We start from the raw sequence: 22,196 nt of genomic DNA on the forward strand, positions 1-22,196 counted from the left end.
AGGGGGTCATGATTAACTTGTATAAATATATGAATAGCCCAATTTTCGGTCTGGAGAAAAAAAGGTTCAATCTCCAGAGGATACAAGCCCCTATGCTGAGACAAAAAAGGCCTTGGCCAGTTTCACAGATAATGTACTCACATTATCCTACCCAGCATCTAATCATTCGAACTAACAACATCATAGATTCTATTAGTCCAGCATTTGTTCATGATTTGCAGCCATAAAATAGGTGCCTGAATTACGATGGTCTGAAAAGGAGAGTCTGGAGTGATGCTTTAATCTTGGTAATACCTTTAAAAATAAACATAAAGAATACTTCTGAGGGACACTATTGTTTCTTTCTTTTTTTTTCTTTATTGGAAAAACTGGAATTTGGATTGAATAATAATACTATGATCATATAGCCAAAATAAATACTTGCAACAAAATGCCTGGTTATATAATTTTTAACATATGATGAACAATTCTTGTTGTCATTGTCAAATAAGTTAATATAATAATAAAAAGAAGTCTCAATGCATTTATATTATTATTATAAAAAGCCCAAAATTTCGATGTGTAAGGCAGCTTTCTTTCTTCCTCTGAAAAAAATGAATGTAAATAAATATGTGATTATGTACATTATGTACGCAATTTACATTATAAATAACAGTCAATATTTGAGAATTTTACATGTAGTCTTGGTTATTAGGTTCTTCAATTTTTATTTTATTTTTATTTTATAAAGTAATGGCATTTCCTAGGATATGATTTAGGGAAGGGTTCCCCTTTTAAGTGTTCATTGTCCAAAATAAATATTTTATTGCGCAAAAGTGTACAAAAATTAAAATACAACACATATTGGCTATCGCCACAATCGTTACAACTTTGGAATACAGTTAACATGTTATTTATTATTCACTGTTCAATGGTAGATGAGTCTTGGTGGTTTTCCCTTGGATGATGTGTTACATATATTTCACTGGGTAGATATCAATGGGAATTTATTAGTTACAACAAATCTCATATTGAAGGTTACGTTGTAACTAATAAATTCCCATTGGTATCTACCCAGTGAAATATATGTAACATGTTATTTATGCAGCACGGTGAAAGACACAAACAAATAAAAGTCCCAAACAACAATGGCAGAATTACTTTTAATATATAAAAGTTCATCAATAAGTTGTATGTACCACAATATGGTGCCAATGAAAACCATAAAATAAAAAAAAGCCACAGCTACATGGAAAGAAAAATGTAAAAAATCATATTTTATTATGTGATCCTTCTTATCCCAGCTGTATAACTCCTTAGATGCTGCAGTCAATAGTGGCTGCAACTCGGCCGACGGTTGCACCCTTCATGGTGTCAGGCCACAGCAGTCCCCTCAGAGCAGATTTTGAGTCAAATTATTTAGCACTTCTTTTCAAGGGAAACCAGCTCCTGATTTTCAGACGTTTTTTAAGCAAACTCACATTTTTCGCAGCGTTTTTTATGGCCGATTTTGGAGCTGTTTTTTTTTTATATAGAGTCAATGAAAAACAGCTCCAAAAACGGCTCAAGATGTGACATGCACTTCTTTTTCGCTGGCTTTTTTTTACGCAGCCGTTTTTAGAAACGGCTGTGTAAAAAAACGGCCCATCGAAACAGAATGCTGTATTTTTGTATTAAGTTCTGTTTCCGATTCTTCAGCCGTTTAGCTGTGTGAACATACCCTCAGGGCCACACTGACACCTCCAATGCTCTCCGGCTTCCTCCCAGCCCAGCCTGAATCACACATGCTGACTGACCTATGGGATATGGTCAGGGCTCTTCCTACATGGGCTGATGTGTTTGTGCATATGGTGTGCTTAGAGAAGAAGCAGACTCAAGCTCTGCAGACCGTTGAAAATAAGAATAAGATCATTTTACCCTTTCTAAGGATCTACTGAACCTTTCTGCTACAATGCACACACATGCCTCACAAAAGCGTGACTTTGCCCTACATCTGGATGATGTGGAGGCCACAATATCCTGAAAATACTCAGTTATTCTGAGGATGAACTGCCTGAGGACTTGAAGGAAACATTTATCGGCATTTTTTATAAACTTCATGAGACCCAAATTGTCTAAGAAATGTGCTTTGCAGAGTTCACTTTTATAAACAAAAGGACGATATCATACAAAAAGCTTTGGCAAAAGGGACGAATATCATTCAATAGCTCAGATATCACTCTGATGTATAAACACTGACCCTCCAAATGGGCATATAGGTGAAACCTCTTTTAGACAAAAATCATAGCAGTAGGGCTTCGTTCACCGGGGCCAACCATTCCATATCATACACTGAAAGAATGGATACACATTTCACATGATAACCCTACAAGACATTGCGAAAGCATTCACAATTTTAGAATTCCCCAACTGTTCCAGTACCTGACTGGAATCTTCCATCTCTACTGTTGCTACGGATCACGGAGGGGGCCGCTGATCCTAGACCAGGGCTGAAACCACGCTTATTTGCTGATGCTGCTGATGTACATGGAATGATTGCTTAAGTTCTAGTTACCTTGCACTGGACCCACTGGACTGCAGTTAACTCAACGATCTCTATAAGTTGGGGTGACTCTAATCTTAATTTACTTTGATCAATCTTCTTTCCATTTTCTTTTCAGGGTTCCATATGTTGAACTTCCCCTCACTAGCCGTGTCCACATTATTAATTGCAAGTATTATATCGTGCTCAAGTAAATCCTTAACCCCTTCCCGCTCCTGGACGTACTATTAGGTCATGGTAACCATAGCGTTTGCGCTCCATGACCTAATAGTACGTCTCGGGAGTAACGGCCATTTCGGCCGTCCTCCCGACACATACAGGAGCTGTGACAGCTGCTGTCTCGTACAGCAGCTGTCACAGCTCCTACAGCGGGGCCGATCGCTGTGTCCCCGCTGATTAACCCCTGAAAAGTTGTGTTCAATAGCAATCACGGCTTTTTAGGGGTTAAGCTACAATCGCCAGCCTGCTATGCGATAGCGGTTGGCGATGGTGACTATGGCAACCGGACACCAAACAATGGCGTCCGGCTATGCCATCGACGGAAGCCTAGTGGGTCCTGAAGAAGTCAGGACCCACTATGCTTGCTGTCAGTGAGTAGCTGACAGCTCTAATACACTGCACTACACATTAGAATAGCGATCAGGGCCTCCTGCCCTCAAGTCCCCTAATGGGACAAAGTAATAAAGTAAAAAAAAAGATGTGTAAAAATAAGAAAATAAAAGATTTAAAAGTAATAAAAGTAAAAATCCCCCCTTTTCCCTTATCAGTCCTTTATTATTAATAAAAAATATATAAACAAACAAATAAACTAAACAAAATTGGTATCACCGCGTCCGTAACGGCCTGAACTACAAAATTATTTAGTTATTTATCCCGCACGGTGAACGCCGTAAAAGAAAATAATAATAAACTGTACCAGAATCACAATTGTTTGGTCACTTCACCTCCCAAAAAATGGAATAAAAAGAGATCAAAAAGTCGCATGAACCTAAAAATGGTACTGATAGAAACTACAGTTCGTTACGCAAAAAATAAGTCCTCGCACGGCTTTCTTGATGGAAAAATAAAAAAGTTCTGGCTCTTAGAATATGGAAACACAAAAAGTGAATGATTTTTTACAAAACGTATTTTATTGTGCAAACGCCATAAGACATAAAAAAAACTATAAACATCTGGTATCGCTGTAATCGTATCGCCCCGCAGAATAAAGTGAATATGTCATTTATAGCGCACGGTGAACGCTGTAAAAAAATAGAATAAAAAAACAATAGTAGAATTGCTGTTTTTTTAGTCACCACGCCACCTAAAAATAGAATAAAAACTGATCAAAAAGCAGCATGCATGACATGAAAACTACAATGAATTTCTCAAGGGGTCTAGTTTCCAAAATGGGGTAACTTTTGGGGGGTTTCCACTGTTTTGGCACCACAAGACCTCTTCAAACCGGACATGGTGCCTAATAAAAAAGAGGCCTCAAAATCCACAGGGTGCGCCTTTGCTTCTGAGGCCGGTGCTTCAGTCCATTACCGCACTAGGGCCACATGTGCGATATATCTCAAAACTGCAGAATCTGGGCAATAAGTATTAAGTTGCGTTTCTCTGATAAAACTTTTTGTGTTATAAAAAAAATGGTATAAAGAGGATTTTCTGACAAAAAAAAAAATGTAAATTTCACCTCTACTTTGCTCTAAATTTCTGTGAAACACCTAAAGGGTTCATAAACTTTCTAAATGCGGTTGTGAATACTTTGAGGGGTCTAGTTTCTAAAATGGGGTGTTTGATAGGGGTTTCTAATATATAGGCCCCTCAAAGCAACTTCAGAACTTAACGGTAACCTAAAAAAATAAATTAATTAGGCAATACTTCGCTTCTTACATTATACTGATAATGAGCTGTGCCCACCCCGAGATGACCCCAGTTTTGATCGTTTGTATAAACGGAGACCCCTATTAGACCGTTTCAGTGCCCGGTTTTTCCAAGCATACACCCCCGAGAAGTGTATTTCTATTGATGAGTCCTTGGTACATTTTAAAGGGAAGGTTCAATTCCGCGAGTACCTGCCGGGTAAGAGGGCAAGGTATGGCGTGAAGATGTATAAGCTGTGCGAGAGTGCATCAGGCTATACCTACAGGTTTAGGATATATGAAGGGAAGGACAGCCGTATTCAGCCCCCAGAATGCCCCCCCTTACTGGGAGTTAATGCAAAAATTGTGTGGGATTTGGTGCACCCACTGCTTGACCAGGGTCACCACCTCTACCTGGATAATTTTTATACCAGCCTCCCACTCTTCAAGTGCCTCGCTTCCAGAAGTCCTGCGGCATTGCTAGAAAAAAATCTGAGAGGCCTCCCTAAGACTCTGCTTGGGCAAACAAGAAGGAGTGAGAGCAGGGCACAATCTAGCAGCAACATATTGTGTCAAGTACAAGACAAGAGAGATGCCACATCAGTACCCACGTACCTGTACGAGGTACCAGTACAGAGTCCCCCAAACCAGACTGCATCCTGGACTACAATAGGTACATGGGAGGGGTGGACTTGTCAGATCAAGTCCTGAAGCCCTACAGCGCCATGCAGTGTGGTATAAGAAGCTGGCCGTGCACATCATACCGATGGCTTTGTACAATGTGTACGTGCTATGTCGATGTGCAGGCCAGAGGGGAACTTTCCTGGAATTTCAAGAGGTGATTATCAAGAACCTAATCTTTAGGGACCAAGAAGGGGGGGGCACCCAGTACTTCTGGAAGAGGGGCCACACGCATCGTACCAGGGCAACACTTTCCAGGAGAAGTTCCCCAAACTGGCAAGAAGGGAAAAAGTCAAAAGAGGTGCAAAGTCTGCTATAAGAGGGGGATAAGGGAGGACACAATATATCAATGTGACACGTGTCCCGAAAAACCAGAGCTCTGTATGAAAGAGTGTTTTAAAATTTATCATACATCCCTTGGTTTATAATTTACCCCAATTTTACTTACCCTGATGTACGCCGCACAGCTTATCCCCCCTCGTCTTTCCCCTCTGGGCCCTGCTGTGTGCCCAGGCAGCTGATAACAACCACATGTAGGGTATTGCCGTACCCAGGAGAACTCACATTACAGTTTATGGGGTGTATGTCTCCGATCAAAATGCTCACTACACCTCTAGATGAATGCCTTAAGGGTGTAGTTTTTAAAACGGGGTCACTTCTTGCGGGTTTCAACTGTACTGGTACCTCAGGGGCTTCTGCATACATGACTTCGCACCAGAAAATCCCCAGTAGGCCAAATGGTGGTCCTTTCCTTCTGAGCCCTCCCATGGGACCAAATCGCAGTTTATCACCACAAATGGGGTATTGCGGCACTCAGAACAAATTGCGCAACAGAATGGGGTATTTTGTTTCTTGTGAAAATAAGACATTTTCAGCCAAAACGACATATTATTGGAAAAAATTAATTTTGTTTTAATTCCCAGCCCAATTCAAATAAGTTCTGTGAAAAAACTATGGGGTCAAAATGGTCACAACACCCATAAATGAATTCCTTGAGGGGTGTAGTTTCAAAAATGGGGTCATTTCTGGTTGGTTTCCATTGCTTTGATACCTCTGGGGCTCTGCAAATGCGACATGGCACCCGAAAACCAATCCAGCAAAATCTGGACTCCAAAGAACAAATAGCGCTCCTTTCCTTCTGAGCCCTCCCATGGGCCCAAACGGCAGTTTATCACCACAAATGGGGTACTGCCGCACTCAGGACAAATTGGGTAACAAAATGGAGTATTTTATTTCTTGTGAAAATAAGAATTTTTGAGCTAAAACGACATATTATTGGAAAAAATATATATTTTTTAAAATTCCCAGCCCAATTCAAATAAGTTCTGTGAAGAAACTATAGGGTCTAAATGGTCACATTACCCATAAATGAATACCTTGAGGGGTGTAGTTTCCAAAATGGGGTTACTTATGGTGGGTTTACATTGCTTTGATACCTCTGGGGCTCTGCAAATGCGACATGGCACCCGAAAACCAATCCAGCTAATCTGGACTCCAACAAACACATAGCGCTCCTTTCCTTCTGAGCCCTCCCATGGGCCCAAACGGAAGTTTATCACCACAAATGGGGTATTGCCACACTAAGGACAAATTGGGCAACAAAATGGGGTATTTTGTTCCCTGTGAAAATAATAAATTTTGATCACAAATGACATCTTATTGGAAAAAATGTCATTTTTTAATTTCACAGCCCAATTTAAATAGGTGCTGTGAAAAAACTGTACGGTCAAAATGGTAACAACAACCATAAATGAATTCCTTGAGCGGTGTAGTTTCCAAAATGGGGTCACTATTGGGGATTCCTACTGTTTTGGCACCTCAACACCTTTTTAAACCTGGCATGCTGCCTAAAATATATTCTAATAAAAAAGAGGCCTCAAAATGCACTAGGTGTTTCCTTGCTTCTAGGGCTTGTGTTTTATTCCACGAGCGCAGTAGAGCCACATGTGGGACATTTCTAAAAACTGCAGAATCTGGACAATACATATTTAGTAGTGTTTCTCTGGTAAAACCTTCCTTGTTACAGAAAAAAAATTGAATAAAATTGAAATTCAGCAAGAAAAATGAAATTTGCTAATTTCACCTCCACTTTGCTTTAATTCCTGTGAAATGCCTGAAGGGTTAATAAACTTTCTAAATGCTGTTTTGAATACTTTGAGGGGTCTAGTTTTTAAAATGGGGTGTTTTATAAGGGTTTCTAATACATAGGCCCCTCAAAGCCACTTCAGGACTGAAGAGGTACCTTAAAAAAAAGACTTTTGAAATTTTTTAAAAAATATGAGAAATTGCTGTTTATGTTCTAAGCCTTGTAACGTCCAGGAAAAATAAAAGAATGTTCAAAAAACTATGCCAATCTAAAATAGACATATGGGAAATGTGAACTAGTAACTATTTTGGGTGGTATAACCGTCTGTTTTACAAGCAGATGCATTTAAATTCTGAAAAATGCTATTTTTTTCAAAATTTTCTCTAAATTTTACAATTTTTCACCAATAAACACTGAATATATCGACCAAATTTTACCACGAACATGAAGCCCAATGTGTCATGAGAAAACAATCTCAGAATCGCTTGGATAGGTTTAAGCATTCCGACGTTATTACCACATAAAGTGAAATATGTCAGATTTGAAAAATGGGCTCTGAACCAAACTAGGCTGCGTCCTTAAGGGGTTAACTCTTGGTTCTGATTATAATAAAGAGAAGGAAACTGCAGCACTCCAGTGGAAAAAATGTGTCTTTAATTCACCAATACATCACCTGCAACGTTTCAATGCTCACAGGGTCTTTTTCAAGCATAAAATACATACATCAGGTGCACACCTTTTATAATCCCTGTTCAATAACATCAAATCCTGTGTCTAGTTAATTTACAACACAGTGGTATAATAAATAAAGTGGTAAAAAAATCCACACGTAATCCTAATTTGTATACGTGACAAATATATAAAAACACAATAACAGTGAAACGCCTAGTGTCTTCATAGGAAGCGCTACATTATGTAACAAGAAAAAAAAATGTGTCTTGGCGTCGGACCTTGTCCAGTGCGCATGCTCACATCCTACCGGTAACTGGATCAAGCTTCCTTAGTTCCCTATTAAATCATGTAATGTTATGACATACATACCTTCCCCTCTCCATCCATTGATTGAACACAGTGCCCTATCAATGAATGCGCATGTCAGGTTGCTACAAGCAACCTGCAGACGATTCAACCCGACTCCATAAGCCATGCTGGGCACATGTTTAACCAATTTCCAGGGACGCTGCGTCCAGGAGTGAATAGGGGAGTTAAGAATGATAATGATAGCCACGCGAGCGCAATAGTAATTAAAGTCCACATACTGGAATAGCAAAGCCGGCTGGGTTGCAAACTGGAGTAGTAGAGCCGACTGGTTTGCAAACTAGCAACTAATTTTTTCTAATGATCCCAAGTTCATTATTCTGTTACAGTTTAATTAACCCTGATTTTGTATCTATTCATGATATGGGACAAAAGAATACCCAAAATTGAACATGAACAAACAGTATCATGAGAGGCAAAAAATAAAGGGGGCTGTTTACTAATAAAACCAAAGGACAACATATATAGAATCACAAGCTCACACAACCCACATCTGCAGAGCCGTTCAACATATCAAATAGTATTTAAGAGAAATCATATTTCCCATAGACGATTATTTAGCTAAATTAGTATTAACAATTGGGGTAATGCTTAATGTCAGGATATCACAATGTCTGGAAATATACCTTAATTTTACTCACATATGTAGGCAGTATTGGTACACAGTCTAGCCATAAATTTATTGGTAAATATACTATCGCCGTGTGTACACGGTCCAACATACACCCATTAGACTCATAAGGTCATTAAAGGATTTTCAGAATTACTTCGTTGCTCAAAACTTTTTCAGTTCTATATACAGTACAACTATGTCAATTTAGTCATAATTGGAAATAGAAAAGTACCAATATCCAAACAGCCAGCGATCCGTATCGTGATTATTAATGCAAAAATCCCAAATAAAAATAAAGGCCAAGCCAGTCATATATAAAAAAAATACTGCAAAGATGTTGATGACTGTCATGCAGATGTGGAGAAGGCGAGATTTAAAAAATGATTCCAGTAATAAAGGTTCAATAATGTAGCAGATTCTAAGAATGTCCATAGTGCTCTTTCAGTGCATAATTCTCTATAAAAATCTATAAAGATAAAAATAAACAAATATAATGAAAAAATACAACCCAAGGTTGGGTACCTAATCTTAAATATGATATTCAAATGATGATGTCACCAGGACCACAGGTAAGAACACACTATCAACATATGCCGGTCATCCTAAATTCCCTATTTAGACCTTTTGGTTCTAATGTATCCAACTCAAAGATCCATTTGAGTTCCAGTTTTTTAAGGGCTTTAACTCTATCTCTACCTCTTCTCATAGGGGGCACTCCATTTATAATCCTAATGCCTCATGCACACGACCGTTGTGCCACTCGGGCTGTTTTTGACGGCATCCGAGTGGCACCCGATAGTCATCATGGACCCATTCACTTAAGCGGGTGAATCGGGTCCGTGAAAAATGGTCCGAGTCTCCGATCCGAGGAAAGATAGAACATGCCCTCGGATCACTGACGGGACTCGAGCAGCACACTCGGTCGTGTGCATGAGGCGTAAAGCGCAATTGTGAAACATTATGTTTAGACTTGATAAAGTGGCTTGGGATTGGCAAATCGTTCTTAAAGGAACAGTGTCATGGCAAATAATTTTTTTATATGTTAAAGATGTTAGTGCTGTAATAAAAACGTTTATATTCATTTGTGTGTTTGTGTTTTACTGTTTCTTATTTTTACACTTTTTCTTCCCTATGGGGGCTGCCATTTTTTGTTCCATTTCTGTGTGTGTCGATTAACGACACACACAGACATGGAGTACGGCAGCCACAGTCCCATAGGGACTGTGAACGGCTCCCGTCCCATTCACGTCCGTGTACGGCGTCTGTGTGGGAACTGCGCATGCGCCGCTCCCACACAGTCCTATTCGAAATTGGCGCCGTCCGGCGCCATTTTCCTGTGGACCGGAAGTCGCGGCCGGACTGTAATATTACTACTTCCGGTCGCGGCTTCCGGACTTGTGCACATGGAACAGCGGCAGCAAAGGGAGCGGACGGGCCGGAGGGAGCCGCGGCGGCAGGAGCAGGTAAGCGATTTCAATGTATGTTAGTGTTTGTGTGTGTTTACTACTGTATGTAAACCTACTACACTGTGGGTTACCTCAAAAAATGGCGACACACAGTGTAGGAGGTTAAACCTTTCAAACCCCTCGTTTATCCCGGCACTTGCCAGGATAAAGGAGGGGGGGATGCTGAGAGCTCACTAGAGCGAGAGCTTTTAACCCAATGTTGCAATGCTGCAATTTTGGGAACTAGCTCCATCTAGTGACCAAAAATGGGTAGTATTATAAATTTGAAAAAATTTATAATATTTCCTGACTCGCGAAAAAAATAAAAAAAATTTGAACAATGTTTAATCACCCACACACTAAATGTTTAAATTTTAAAAAAAAAACATGTTTTTCGGGCGACACCATGCCTTTAAAGAGGCTCTGTCACCAGATTTTGCAACCCCTATCTGCTATTGCAGCAGATAGGCGCTGCAATGTAGATTACAGTAACGTTTTTATTTTTAAAAAACGAGCATTTTTGGCCAAGTTATGACCATTTTTGTAGTTATGCAAATGAGGCTTGCAAAAGTCCAAGTGGGTGTGTTTAAAAGTAAAAGTCCAAGTGGGCGTGTATTATGTGCGTACATCGGGGCGTTTTTAATACTTTTACTAGCTGGGCGTTCTGATGAGAAGTATCATCCACTTCTCTTCAGAACGCCCAGCTTCTGCCAGATCACGCTGTGACGTCACTCACAGGTCCTGCATCGTGTCAGACGAGCGAGGACACATCGGCACCAGAGGCTACAGTTGATTCTGCAGCAGCATCGGCGTTAGCAGGTAAGTCGATGTAGCTACTTGCCTGCAAACGCTGATGCTGCTGCAGAATCAACTGTAGCCTCTGGTGCCGATGTGTCCTCGCTCGTCTGACACGATGCAGGACCTGTGAGTGACGTCACAGCGTGATCTGGCAGAAGCTGGGCGTTCTGAAGAGAAGTGGATGATAGTTCTCATCAGAGCGCCCAGCTAGTAAAAGTATTAAAAACGCCCCGATGTACGCACATAATACACGCCCACTTGGACTTTTACTTTTAAACACACCCACTTGGACTTTTGCAAGCCTCATTTGCATAACTACAAAAATGGTCATAACTTGGCCAAAAATGCTCGTTTTTTAAAAATAAAAACGTTACTGTAATCTACATTGCAGCGCCTATCTGCTGCAATAGCAGATAGGGGTTGCAAAATCTGGTGACAGAGCCTCTTTAAGATTCCTTATCGTATATTTATGTTGGTTCACCCAGGAACTACACTCTCTCCAACATAGATCAAGCCACAAGGGCATTGGATGATGTAAACAACGTAACTCGACTGACGGGTATAATAATGTTGACGGTGTGTTCTTACCTGTGGTTGGACAATCTTTTGTCCTGTATAATGAGTTGATACAAAATCAGGGTTAATTAAACTGTAACAGAATAATGAACTTGGGCTCTTTAGTAAAAATTGGTTGCTAGTTTGCAACTCAGTCGGCTCTATTACTCCAGTTTTCAACCCAGTCGGCTCTGATATTCCAGTATGTGGACTTTATCATTCTTAACTCCCCTATTCACTCTGCGACGCAGCATCCCTGGTAATTGGTTAAACATGTGCCCTGCATGGCTTATGGAGTCGGGTTGAATCGTCCGCAGGTTGCGTGTAGCAACCTGACATGCGCATTCATTGATAGGGCACTGTGTTCAATCAATGGATGGAGAAGGGAAGGTATGTATGTCATAACATTACATGATTTAATAGGGAACCAAGGACGCTTGATCCAGTTACCAGTAGGATGTGAGCATGCGCAGTGGACAAGGTCCGATGCAGAGACACATTTTTTTGTTGTTACATAATGTAGCGCTTCCTATGAAGACACTAGGAGTTTCACTGTTATTGTGTTTTTATATATTTGTCACGTATACAAAATAGGATTATGTGTGGATTTTTTTTACCACTTTATTTATTATACCACTGTGTTGTAAATGAACTAGACACAGGATGTGACGTCATTGAACATGGATTATAAAAGGTGTGCACCTGATGTATGTATTTTATGCTTGAAAAAGACCTTGTGAGCGTTGAAACGTTGCAGGTGATGTGTTGGTGAATTAAAGACAAATTTTTCCACTGGAGTGCTGCGGTTTCCTTCTCTTTATTTGGATCTGTTATTTCCCCTGGACTGGGACTATGTTCTGCGAGCACCCCCCTGAAGTTGGGATTTCTGTGTGGTCCATATGGTCTGGTTGCTGGTTGTGCTGCTGATATTTATTTTCTCTTTGGTTCTGATTATATTATATCATCACATTGTGCATTTCTAAAGTTTTAGACTATTTTATCTTGCTTCTTGTTACTACAGATGCACCTATGGTTTATACCAGAGAGTTCATTTTTATACTTTACGGCCCATGGTTCCCTTCTACAGATGTAGATTCATCAAGTTCAACCAAGGGATGGACGAACGGGAAGGGATGAAACAAAAATTGTACACATTGATATAGGAGCTGATATTTTTTCATTCTAGGAAATTATCTAAGCCTTTTTTAAAGTCATCTAGTGTTCCTGCTGTGCAGCACCTGCGGTAGACTATTCCACAGATTCACAGTTCTCACAGTAAAGAAGGCTTGTCGCCAGATTGAACCTTTTTTTTCTCCAGACGGGGGGAGGTTTTCACTATATTTCTTGTATGGGCCATTCATATATTTATATAAGTTAATCATGTCCCCCCTTAGTCGTCTCTTTTTAAGGCTAAATAGCTTTAATTATTTTAATGTTTCCTCCTAACTGTAATGGCTGCGGCCGCGAACCACCACCACTCCCCATCGATGGACGGCCACGACAGCAGACTCCTGGTCTCCTGCCATCGTCCCCCTCCTTGGAGATGCCAGCTTGCCATCCCATCCTGGACTGTGTGTTAGGGTGTGCACGCACACTCATCCCCGGCCTTAAATGGCCAGCGCGCGTACTTACTAAATGTTCCCCTACCAATCCCCAGATCACCCTGGACTATAAAAAGGGCTCCGTCCTTCCACTCCTTTCCTGAGCGTTGTTGTTGTCTACCCATGTTCATTTCGCAAATGGTCCCGTAGTTGTATCTTGCTCTCAGTGTTCCCGTATCCTGCTTCCTGTATACTGTATCCTGTTGCTGTGTTGTCTCCTATACCTAAGCCTTTAGTTGGAGTTGTGTGTATCATCTGCCATGCCTGGTGTCACCTGCCACACCTGCTGTCCTATACCACGTCTGGTATCATCCGCCGCATCTGGCGTCATGTTCCATATCAAGTTCCATCCGTGCCAAAGCCTCTGCTACTGTATGGACTCTAACAGGTACTCTTGTGCCAAGGACTATTGCAGAGACTTTATAGACTGTTATATGGCCATCTGCCACTAGGGGTCTACATACCCCTAGATCATGACACCAACTTAGATTCTCCATGCCCCAGGTTAACTCCTTCTAGTACATAGGATGCATGCAGATTGTTGGTACCCAGATGCATAACTTTACATTTATTTACATTAAAACCTAATTTGCTAAGTGGATGCCCAAACACTCAGTGTCTCCAAATCGGCTTGTAATTTATGAACATCTCCCATAGACTGAACTATACTACATAGCTTGGTGTCACCTGAAAAAATAGAAATAGTGCTGTTAATCCCATCCTCTATATCATTAATAAATAAGTTGAATAATAGTGGTCCCAGCACTTAACCCTGGGGTACAGCTCTTATAACCAGGGACCATTCCGAGTAGGAATCATTGACCACAACTCTTTGGATACAGTCCTTGAGCCAATTTTCAACCCAATTACAAACTATACTTTCTAAACCTATGGACTTTAATTTACCCATTAGGCATATATGAGGTACAGTGTCAAATGCCTTTGCAAAGTCCAAAAACACTATATCCATGGTGGTCCCTCTGTCTAGGCTTCTGCTCACTGCTTCATAAAAACAAATCAGGTTGGTTTGACAACTTCAAATCTGTTGTAGTGTAAGGTAGAAATGTGAATTGACTAATCTGGTGCTGTATCTCACAGGATGCCATTCTGTGCCGTGTTGCTGTGGGGTCACGTGATCTGTACAGTTATATTCCTACAGCGCCTACTGCAGAAACCGGATGTTGCTCTACTCTTTCAATGCAAGTCTATAAAACTCATATTCAGGCTCTCATAAGACTTGAATCGAGAGCCTGAATTCCGGTCCCTACAGTAGACGCTGACAAGACCCTAAGATGGTCCGGCGCGGTAGCCCGTGAAATACAGAATCAGTTTAGTCAACACACATGTCTACATTACACTACATCACATTTGCAAACTGGAAGGGAAGGGGGTCATGAGAAAAAAAAAGAAGAGTTCTTTAACTAATGCCCTATGCACACAACCGTAGCATTCCACTGTAATTGCGGACTGTAACTACGGTCTGCAATTACAGATCCATTTATTTCTATTGATCACGGACACCTTCCCATATATTTACTGGAAGGTGTCTGGGCCATAGAAAGCCTCCACAAAAGATAGGACATGTCCTATTTTTTGCTTTTTATGGACTGTGCTCCCATACTTTTTTCATCTGTCTTCTTGCTTTTTCTTATTTCCCTATAGTTCTTTCCCTCCCCACTTTTTTTAAACGTTTCCCTCCCTCTTCATACCCTAACTTCCCATCCTAATGTCTCATTAAATGTCTTCCTTAAAGGGGTTTTCCCATCATAGACATTTATGACATATCCACAGGATATGTCATAAATGTCAGATAGATGCGGGTCCCACCTCCTTCATCCTGGAAAAATGGAATAAATATGCTTCCAATAACTCCCTTTCCCAGTTCCAGGTGACGGATGCTGAAAAGGCCTTCAACATGGTGGACTGGGCGTTAATAAGGTAGAGCTTAGCTTATTTGGCCTTCAGTTCTAAAATGCTTTCTTGAATCGTCCGTCTATATTTATTACCAACAGATATAGTCAAAGTCAAAAGTCATTTATCTGCTTCATTCTCAATTTCTAACGGTACCCGCCAGGGATTTCCCCTCTCCCCTTATTTTTGTTCTTTTCCTCTAATCCTTTCTATGTCACATCAGAAATAACCCAGATATTAAAGGACTGTCGCTAGGCTTCATCTGTCATAAAAATGCTGCATATGCCGATGATCTCCTCATTTTTATTTACTTTTCCATTTCCAACTTATTAGCAGAATTGCGATCATATTTCCTCTCTCTAACTTTAAAATTAATTATTAGAAGTGGAATATTACCCTCCTGAGAACTTTGATTTCAGAATCATCTGAATTGTTCCCTTTTATGAGGGCCCCTTCATCAATAAAATATTTAGGGATTCAAAAGGCCAAAGAACTTTCCCTCCTGGGGAGAGTGCTCCTTGACTGGAAGAGTCCCTGTGTGTGTATCTTGCAAGCAGTGTTCTCGACCACTTCCAGAATGAATCCTGTATCGAGGGTGGGTTTATGCTCAGCCACCTCTGCCTGCAAGTGGGACCAAAGACTAGAGACTGTAACCACCAATCTATGTGCCCTACAGAAACTGTAACCAGCAAGCGAAGTGTTTATCAGAGACTGTAACCCCCTAGCTGGGTGCCCTTCAGAGACTGTAACCACCAAGCTAAGTGCCAACCATGTAGCCACTATGCTAAGTATTACTATTGTAAGAATTATGCTTTGTACCCCAGCCAGAGTAGAAATCTAGTTTCATAGAACTATACTGGGTCTGCCTCCATTACTGCACTGTGAGATCCCGTGCCACGGTCAAGGGCCACACTCATTAAAACTGACACTCTTACATACGGATGCTACTGTTGGGCATCAGTCCCAGTCTCCGTTTAAAGTATACTCAGGGAGCTTTTCCTGAGCTATACATTAAACAGAGACAAAAACTTAATGTGAACATAGCCTTAGTCAGTATGCAGGAATGTCTTAAGCTCCATTTGTGTTTTTATAAGCTTCAGTGTCTGCACATGCACTGGACACTGTGGGCTTTAATACAGAGCATGCTCAAAATGAAGCCAAGCAGGAGAGCAAAGTGTTTGCTTGATAAACTATAAATATGTTATCACTGCATTCTCTGAGCTCTAGCTCAGCTTTATTCTGCGCATTCAGATGCTGCTCCATAGACGTAGAAACCATGCATCTGCTTTGTTTAAATCAGTAACGGTGCTCAGTAATCTTAATTATCAACCTAACATATGGAAACATACATCAATGATTAAAATATTTATATATTTCATGCCATTTTTCTGTATTTTTGATAAAGTTATAAAATGTACATACAGTACAGTAGACTATATTATGTTGTATACTTGGTTACTACAACTAATCTTACCATTTCTCGTTGCAGAAGATGCCTAAATTCCTTCTCTAATTTACTGAAATGTTGATTTCAGGAGCTTTTTCTTGATATTTTAACTCCGTCTAGAGTGAAACAAAACAGATAACATGTTCTGAATAGTAATACTTTGATATAAATGTGCTCAAAGCATTTTACAGGTAAGATAAAAGCTGTTTAAAATACTTCTTTCATTTATTTGCTGTTGCTAGCTGGGTAGTGTCAACAAGCTACTGCTGATAGATTTGTTATATTTTTTAATGTGTTGTTAATTAATACTTTCAATGCACATCATTGTGAATGACAGTGGGTATTATTGTTAAATAGCCACTGCATCATTTCTCACTAACTTATGAATTTCCTATGCAATCTATCTATCGATCAATATTATTTTTTTAAACCTTGCAACTCTCAAGTCATGCTGGGAATAGACCTGGATTAGGAGACACAGGGCAATCTTGCCGCAGCTTACTTTTAACTGTATCGACATTCTTAGGACGCAGATGCAGCTGAATAAGAATACATTTGGCAGAGGGAGCCTAATGCTCCATGCCTTCTGTTCAGCATGTTCTCTGGCATATGGCCTTGAGGACAGAACAATTTTTTTATATTTCTCTCTTTGCATCCCGACGCTCATAACTTTTTTATTTTTTGTGCGACGTAGTTGTATGAGACTTTGTTTTTTGCGGGAGGAGTTGTACTTTATGTAGGTACCATTTTTTTGTACAAATAAATTATCATTTAATTTATATACATTTTTATTTTAGCGAAAATACCGAAAAAAAGCTGTTCCGCTGCAGTTTTAATATTTTGTTTTTTTACACCATACACTGATCTTCATAAATAATGTTATACATTTGTTGTTCAGGTTGTTACGGTCATTGAGATGCCAAATATGTTTATATTATTTCATGTTTTGGGACTTTTAAAAAGTTTATTTATTGTAAAAAATGTGTATTTGTGTATTTTTTTACTTTTTATTTTATTTAACATTCATTTTTTTTAACTTTAATTTAATTATTTTTTTTAATCCCATAAAGGGATTCAATTTATTTTTTAACTGTAATGTACTGGCATAAAATGATATGCCAGTACATTAGACTGTGTACTGATTGTACACAGGCAGTTGTTAGTGCATACATCAGTATGCCCTAACAACAGGAAATATGTTCAGACAGCCCTGGGGTCCTTCAATGGACCCTGGGTTGTCTGGCCATAAAAGTTATGGGCTTTGATCGCGTCACAGGGATTTTCGATCCAAGGGCAAGAGGTTTCTCTGTTCTCCGACGTTAGAGCGGGGCTGTGGCTGTGTATTACAGCCGTTGCCCCGCGCGGACACTGGCTGTCACACAGGACGAGAATGCTTGTCCTAATGCTTGTCCTAATGCGCAAAGTACCTGCCGCTCAGGACGTGCATTCTTGTCCTGTGTCAGCAACCAGTTAAAGCCTTATTTCGTGTTCAAAACCAAAATTTGTGATGACTGAATGCGTTTGTTTAGTTGTACCATCCTACTGTATGTGCCATTAAACAATAAATATAAGATAATATCCATTTAAAATAGTAATATTATTATCACTCAAATTATTAACTCTGAAATCAGTAGTAAAACATAATAGCAGCAGCAACTGAATATTTGAGATGGTACGTAATGGTTACATAATTACACAGTATGGCTGAAAAAAGACAAGTGCAGAGGGCGTGGCCTAGACCTCATCACTAGCTCCGGACACGAATATCCTGTTAAATTAATCAGTGCATGCGGACATCCTCTTTAGTGAACGTAAGGTACAGTGACTGTCCAGGCATCTCCAGGCTGCTGATCTCATGTCTCATACAAAGAAATCCTTTGTTGAAGGGGGAGACCACGTGGCACAAAATGGCGCCGGCTCCAGCCTGCTAACTCCCAGGCAGATGAGAGAAGCAGAACGGGCTGCAGAAGCGGCGGCAAGACTGGAACAGTTTTCCAGACCCTCGGCCTCCTCAACCTGCTAGGATAGAGCTGTGCTCGCAGTAGGTGACATGCTGGAAGTTGACACTGATGACAACGGTGAGGAGAGGGAGATGGAGGCGGGTAGTGACGAGAATATGCAGGGCATAGGGACGGTCATGATCGAGTATGCTGGTACGAACCATACAATTTCACCAGCACAGACCCCGATGCTTTCTGCCCCAGAACCGACCTTAAGAGACATTAGCGGTCACTACCTGCAATATCAATGTCTCTACGTTGGTCTCTCAAATGGGGAAGGTGACTGCTGATATTACTTTCTTGAGAAACAATATAAAAAAAATTCAGATTGTACTGCAGAGGTTGAAGGGAGAGTAAGTGATATGGAGGATGCCTTAACACCTGCCTTGCGGGATATACACCATCATGACCATAAATATTGCATGGTAGCCAAGGCGAATGACCTAGAAAATAGGTTCCGCAGGAATAATGTGCGCATCGTTGGGGTCCCGTTGAAGCTGGAGGGAAAGGTTCATACTATTTATTTTTAATCTTGGCTCTTAACTGCCTTTGGAAAGGAGACTTTGTCACCCGTTACGCAGTGAAACGGGCACACAGAGTGCCAACAAAGACGCTGCCTGATGGAGCTCCCCCTAGGACTGTACTAGCCAAACTGCTGCACTATAGAGACCATGACGTTATCCTGGTAAATGCCAGAGAAATGCCTGACATATCTGTCAATGGATACAAGATTGCTTTTTATCCTGATTATTCCACAGAAATATAAAAGAGAAGGGCAAAATTCACTGATGTCAAACGTCGCCTCAGAAATCTTCAATTACCGTACGCCATACTCTACCCTGCTCACCTACGTGTGGTAGCTATGGGATCCACGCTTTTTTGAAACCCCGAAAGTGGCCTTGGACTGGATGGATCGGTGGGAGCAAAAGTTATGACGTGATGATCAAAGAGTTAACGGGAATGACTGACGGCTTTGTGCTTATGTGTTTTGATTATTTGCTTCGCCGTTTATGGGATGTCTATGTGCACTGAAACGAATGTTCTGAAAGTTCACTAACTATTGTTATGTTAAGTCGAGTGGGGCTGGATCTACTTTTCACACTATGTGGACGCCTTGCCGATGTTATTCTTATGGAGATCATAAGGTGGACTCGTGTCCACGCCTGATGTTATTGATCGGGGGGTTTCATATCACTGTATATGTATTTTTTTACTGTTATTACTGACATTTTTTGTGGGGGATGGGGGGTGGATTGGTACACCTGGGATGGGTTTATGTTCTTTCAGTTATCTTCATACACACAACTAGATTATGTATTTCTACTCTTTGGGGGTCGGTGGAAGGGAAAGGCATATAGATATACGCTCTATTATAAGTTCTGATACCTATATTTGTGATGGCTGATCAAGTAGCTTTTCTCTCTTGGAATGTAAGGGGGATGGGCGATCCGGTCAAGAGAAGAGCCATTTTTGAGTATGTTAAGACCCATAAACCATCTATTATTAGCTTTCAGGAAACCCATCAAACCAGTGATACGGTGCATATGGTGAAAAGGGCATGGATCTTACCATGCTACTCATACCGGTTCCTCCAGAGGGGTATGCATTCTTGTACCCAAAATGATTCCTTTTAGATGTATGGATGATGAAATTGATGGAGGGGCGATACATTTGTCTACATTGCAGTATCTACAATATTGAGTGTGTTTTAGCTGCAGTGTATGCACGCCTCCATATTCAAGGGTGGTCCTCAGCAAAGTGCTAACTTTCACTAACAGGTTTCCGGGCATTCCGGTAATCCTGCTGGGAGATTTCAATAATTTGATAAATAATTATTGGGACAAATTACACACAGATCTCAGCCCTCTGAGAGATGACTTAACGTGGTTTGGACATATGATACGAGAAATCTCATTAATAGATATTTGGCGTCTTCAGCATCCCCAGACCCGAGCCTTTTCCTGCCATTCTACTGCATTCAATTCAATGTCCAGAATTGATTATATGTTCATTAATGACATATTTTTGCCTAGAGTTCACTCTGTAGAATATTGGACTAGAACAGTGTCAGATCATTCGCCTATCCTCCTGCGGGCGGATTTCTCAAGGTCAGCTAGACAAGGTATTCAAATGAGGAAAGTAAATGCATTTTGGCTCCCGGTGTGGAATACTGATGATATCACACAACATATTACTGAGTATTTTCGCTTTAACCTGGCAACTGCCAGAATCGAACCTGTCAATAGCGATATCGGCACCTAATGTGTTTGACAGAGGGAGGGAGCTCCCTCAGTCACCCCATCGACGCCGCCACAAAGAAATCGCGGGACGCCGTCGGGTTTCCATTGCAGCCGGGGGGCCTAACAAAGGCCCCCAGGTATGCCTTCAGCAAATGCCTGTAGGCCATGCAAATCACAGGAAGGGTCATCTTATGTCGCATGGTGAAGTCCCCTAGTGGGACAAAAACAAAAAAATGGAAAACAGTTAAATAAAGTTTATGAAAAAAAATAAAATAAAAGATTACAGTAAAAATAAAATAAAACCAATTTTTTTCCCCAAGTGTAGAAGTGTAAAAATAAAGTAACACATACACATATATGGTATCACCCCGATCATAACGACTCAAAAAATAAAATTAATGCATTAATTAAACCGCCGGGTGAACCGCGTCCAAAAAAAACGCAAAAAACAATGGCAAAATTCCTTTTTTTCTCTTCTTTCCCACCATAAAAAATAAAATAAAAGTTAATCAATAAGTCCCATGTCCCCCAAAATACTACCAATGAAAACTACATCTTGTCCCGCAAAAAAACAAGCCCACATATGGCTACATAGACGGAAAAAATAAATAAGTTATGGCTCTTGGAATGCGGCGATGCAAAAACAAGTAATTGGTTTTTTTTTAAAAGGGTTCTTGTATTGCAAATGTAGGAAAACATAAAACCTCTACATATTTGGTATCCCCATAATCATGCCGACCCATAGGATAAAGGTAACATGTTATTTATGCCACATAGTGAATGGCGTAAATGTATAACGTGAGAAACCATTCTGGAATATCCGTTTATTTTCAATTATTTCCTACAATAAAGTTAATAAAAGTTAATCAATATATTATATGCACCCAAAAATGATGCAATTGAAAAATACAACTCGTCCCACAAAAAACAAGCCCTTATATGGCTATGTCTACGGAATAAAAAAAAGTTACGACTCTTAGGCAAACGGTCTCCCAGTCTCTTCCAGTTTCCCAGTGTACCTTGTTCCTGTATCCCGTATCCTGTTTCCGTGTTACCCAGTTCTAGTGCCGTGCTGTGATGTTGCCATGCTGTGCTACAGCCTCACTTGATTTGCGACGCCTAACCGGACGTCTTCCTGCCACCTGGTCCAGGACGTGCCTGCCTCGCTACTGTCTACGTTGCCTCAGGTATCCTCGCTGAACTATTGAACTCTGTACTTACCTGTTTGGCCAGCTGCCATCCCGCTATGCGGTATGGCCTAGTGGGTCCACACCAAGCTTTGTGACAGTACGCTCAATAGCGAGCGTCGCATCCAAGTGGTTTTGGAGGGAGGGTGATCCCTCCCACCCCACTGGCACCCTGCAATTGAAATCGCAGGGTGTCGATGGCTTCTATGGCAGCCAGGGGCCTAACAAA

General features: G+C 40.7%; 1 protein-coding gene across 1 annotated transcript in view; it reads right to left on the reverse strand.

Moving 5' to 3' along the window:
• Positions 1 to 481: 481 nt before the first annotated feature.
• SLC4A9 (solute carrier family 4 member 9) overlaps positions 482 to 22,196 on the reverse strand; it is a 369,367-nt gene continuing 347,652 nt past the window's right edge. The window contains exons 21-22 of the mRNA XM_075856371.1: positions 16,568 to 16,656; positions 482 to 584 (exon numbers count right to left, since the gene is read on the reverse strand). Coding sequence (XP_075712486.1) covers positions 16,603 to 16,656 — 54 coding nt within the window. The 3' untranslated portion in view covers positions 482 to 584; positions 16,568 to 16,602. The remainder of the gene's footprint in view (positions 585 to 16,567; positions 16,657 to 22,196) is intronic.

The sequence above is a fragment of the Rhinoderma darwinii genome, chromosome 3 (genome assembly GCF_050947455.1).
Source record: "Rhinoderma darwinii isolate aRhiDar2 chromosome 3, aRhiDar2.hap1, whole genome shotgun sequence".
Lineage (NCBI taxonomy): Eukaryota > Metazoa > Chordata > Amphibia > Anura > Rhinodermatidae > Rhinoderma > Rhinoderma darwinii.